General features: G+C 34.8%; 1 protein-coding gene across 1 annotated transcript; it reads right to left on the bottom strand.

The window, feature by feature from the left end:
• Positions 1–370: 370 nt before the first annotated feature.
• On the bottom strand, positions 371–1,309 carry LOC102473859 (olfactory receptor 7A17). Its single transcript, XM_006171209.1, has one exon. It carries the CDS (start codon positions 1,307–1,309, stop codon positions 371–373), a length of 939 nt encoding a protein of 312 aa, XP_006171271.1.
• Between the last annotated feature and the right edge of the window lie 3,122 nt (positions 1,310–4,431).

Raw genomic sequence — 4,431 nt, 5'->3', positions numbered from 1 at the left:
GTGACATTTTAGATATCAGACAGAGTGGAAAAGTGAAATACTTAAATTGCATAGAGAAGATGAAATATTTTCTTTTCTTCTTTTATTTTCATTTCATTCCTATACATCTTTGAAGCATACAAAACAAATCTTCCCAGCATGAATACAGTGTATATTAGTCCAGTCAAATATATTACCAACAGTCAAATATACTACACAACACTCTTAACAAATAATTTTAAACTTTGGAATCTGATGCTTTGTCATGAAAGTTCTAGGATATAAGCAAATGAAACAAGTTCTACTTCCAAAATCTGTTCATACTTTCAACATTCCTCCCTCTTGTGCTCTGAGCCATGTTAACAAGTGCAATTTTTCACTTAAGAATAATTTATGTTTTGATACTTTCCCTCCAAAGGAGATTTTTCAGTGCCCTCTTTATGTCTTTATTCCTCAAACTGTAGATAAAGGGGTTCAACATGGGTGTGACCACACTGTACATCACTGAGGCTGTTGCACTTGAGTGTGAGCTGTGGGTAGTAGCAGAACTAAGGTACACACTTATAGTTGTACAATAAAATAAAGAGACAACCAAGAGATGAGAAACACAGGTGGAAAATGCTTTATATTTCCCCTGAGCTGATGAGATTGCATGAATGGAAGAAACTATTTTGCAGTAAGAATAAAGAATCCCAGCGAGGGGAAGCCCAGCCAACAGTACAGATGCAAAATAGATCACCATGTCATTAAGAAACGTATCATAGGAGGAAAGATGGATAACCTGATTGAGTTCACAGAAAAAATGGGGGATTTTCAATGGCATACAGAAGGGCAGACGCAAAGCCATTAAGCTATGTAATAATGAAGTCAGGACACTTATGATCCAGGACAACAAAATCAGCAACAAACAGAGCCAGGGGTTCATGATGATCATGTAATGTAAAGGGTGACAGATGGCCACAAACCTGTCATAGGCCATCACAGTCAGGAGAAAGTCATCTAATGCTGCAAAGAGCATGAAAAAGAACATCTGGGTGATGCAGCCTGCATAGGTGATGACCTTGCTCTGTGTCTGGATATTCACCAACATCTTTGGGATGGTGGTGGAGGTGAAACAGATGTCTATGAATGACAAGTTGGAGAGGAAGAAGTACATGGGAGTGTGCAGATGGGAGTCTGAGATGGTGGCCAGGATGATGAGCAGATTTCCAATCATGGTGCTCAGATACATGAACAGGAAAATCCCAAACATGAAGGGTTGTAATTTGGGTTCCTCTGAAAGCCCCAGAAGAAGAAATTCTGGAATTCTTGTATTATTCTCCGGTTCCATGTTACAGAAGTGACTACCAAGAAAAGGAAATTAACATGTCTAATTTTTAATTCAAAATGGCTTATAGAGTTAACTCATATAATTCACAATATTAGGTTGTCAGGAACATCCTGATGTACTTTTCTATGCAAAAATGCATAATGAGTTTCCTAATGACCCAATAATTACTCACATGATGAAATGTTACAGTTTATGTGCGTCAGTAAAGAAATTAATCTATATGTTTTTCCATTGCAAGAGGGTGCTTGTACTTGCTAGAAAGACAGAGAAACAGGGAGAAAAATCACTCCCCAATGGATCATGATCATGCCACAATCCCTTATCCTCCATCTCTCTATTTTATCGTGATTTTGGGCATACATTTACACATTCCCAGAGTGGTTTTTTTTGTTGTTGTTGTTGTTTGTTTTGTTTGCAAGCAGCCAAGGCTGGGACTTAAACCTCCATCAACCATGAGAGATTCAGCTTCTCCAAATGCTAACCAACAGGGCTGATCTATTCTCTTTATTTTGTATATGGTTCCTCTTCCCTTTAGCATACCCACTCTCCTAAGCTATGTCTGATTGAGAATTTCTATTCCATTCTCAACCTTTCACCAAATTCTCACATGCATTTGAGTAATATAAATTGAAATCCCACCACATTCCATGTACTGTCTGGATAATGAATATAAACTGCTAAGAAACTAAAATACTTAATAATTATTGATGGATAGTATGAAGATAAAGAAATAATCATGTGACATTTCACATATTAACACGTACTTTGAAGACAACAAACTTATGTAGAAATGAGAGTATGGACAGGGAGACTATTAACTGGCTGATAAAATGACATTTGAACAGAGACCTTAAGGAAGAGAAGGAAAGAGCTACAAGGATATCTGGGGAAGTGGATGCCTTATAGAATAAAGCTACAGGGAGAATAATGAGATAGATAGTGTAAGGGAATGTTGAGAAGTGAGGGGACCTGCTGATTCTGAAATTTGAAGACACTGATGGTTCTTAAATCATGTGCTGTCCTAGTCTTTTATAAATGCAACCCTCAAAGCTGGAGACATAACAGCAAGAGTTCAATTGGCAAGCCTCCCACAGACATGTAAACTTGGGGACACATTATGATATGACCACTTTGTGCTATGTATTTATAGAAACATTTTTTTAAAAAGCACTATAGGCAATATGTAACCAAGTAAACGGGATACATTAAAAAACTATATTCAATAAAATGGAATGAGAATATAAAGCAAATTATAAAGAAAAACTTTAAGATGATAATTTAATCACATTAATATAGGCCTCTAAATTCAGGTTAAATTGAAAAGATCTGGATATAAGATAAGGAAATATATATATATATACATATATATATAAAAGTTAATATGGATGGAATGGATGAAAGTCCATTTCACAATAGATGAAAGTTACTGATAATTTAAAAAATATATTCAATCACAACACACATGTTTTGTAATAATAAATATATATATACATATAAACATATATGAAATCCCACCAAATTCCATGTACTATCTAGATAATGTATGTATGTGTGTGTATACATATATATATGAAGGGTTGTAATTTGGGTTCCTCTGAAAGTCCCAGAAGAAGAAATATATATATACACACACACACATATTTAATAGAGATTTTTTTAGTGATAGGGCATGTGTACTCTTCAGAGAGGAAGAGAGACAGAGACAGTGAGAGGGAAAGTGAGAAATCAGTCTTCAGGGAAATGGCCATGCCACAATCCCTTTACCTCCATTCTCTGCTTGAGATTTTGGGCACACACATACACATGCCCAGTATGAGTTTCAAGCTACCAGGTCTTGGGCTCAACCTTGGTTGGCCATGTGCAAGTCCAGTGACATAATCATTGTGCCACTTGCTGGCTCTGAATTACATATTTTAAAAGAAACAGTGGAAGAAAAACTATCAATAGTATCTAATGTTAAAATTATACAGTGATTGAATTTATAAAATAAATTAAGATAATTTAAAAAGAAGTTGCTTTTAGTTATTTATAGTAAGAAGAATAGTCTAAATAACCTAGCATGCTATAATAAAAACAGAAATGTTGAATGAAAAAAATGTGTACCATATAAACAAATAGATTAAGATATGTTTATGAAAAATATATACACTTTAGGTGAACACAAAAGAAATATGTTGCACAGAAAGGATGAAAGTTACTGATAAGTTAAAAAATATATTCAATCACAACACACATGTCTTTGTAATAAGATAAGCAAATGTTAAGTAAGATTGTGAATGTTATAAAAGAAAATGTATTACTACTAATGATTCAGAAGATGCTTTTAAGTTTAAAAAGCAATGAGAGTCAAGACATCTGAAGGACACAGGAATGGAGGATTGTCTGTCAATAATGTGTATGATATCTTCAAATGAACTGGTAGGAAGTGTGTTCATGTTGGGTAAATTTATTTTACAAGCCGTAATGATGTACAATTATTGAATGTATAAAATAACTTTTTAGGAAAGCAATGATGGTTCCCAGAGGGTGGAGTAGAGGGTAAAGCATTGGGTCCCACATAGCTGGACCTGGGAGCTTGACAATCACACCAAGCATAAGTGTATTCATGCCTAAATTCCTGAGAAAAAAAATGGAGGAGAGGAGTTTGTGGTGTGGTCATACCCTCTAGAGCATTCTTTCTCACTTTCTCTCTCCCTGTCTTTCTGATGAGTACATGTGCCCCAGAGCAAAAACTAAACAAAACACAAAGGTAAGAGAAAAGCATGATGGTTATGGGTATATGATATGACTGACTGATAGATGTACCCACACCAAATTTAAAATTGTTCACATAGTACCCCTCAAGGTATTTATCTGTCATCCCTAAATAAAAAATAGCAAATTTACTGCAAAAATACTAATTATTAGAATAAAATCAAAAGACCCACAGTATGAAAAAGCAAAAAATTTGCAAAGACAATTCTCACAGAAGAAAAAGGCTAACTCCAAAATAATTTCAGTCTCAGCAGTAATAGAATAATTTATATGTAAGCTTTTTAGTTTTCCCCAGTGTCCTATCAAATAAAACTGATTTCTTTTGTTACTACCCAACTCGAGAGAAGATACTGCAAAATGTATGTCTC

The sequence above is a fragment of the Tupaia chinensis genome, unplaced genomic scaffold, assembly GCF_000334495.1.
Source record: "Tupaia chinensis unplaced genomic scaffold, TupChi_1.0 Scaffold149482_1, whole genome shotgun sequence".
Lineage (NCBI taxonomy): Eukaryota > Metazoa > Chordata > Mammalia > Scandentia > Tupaiidae > Tupaia > Tupaia belangeri.
This window is presented reverse-complemented; position numbering and strand designations above follow the sequence as displayed.

Bases quoted from the DNA above. Each gene is read 5' to 3' on its own strand.
- LOC102473859 (XM_006171209.1), bottom strand. From the start codon at position 1,309: ATGGAACCGGAGAATAATACAAGAATTCCAGAATTTCTTCTTCTGGGG.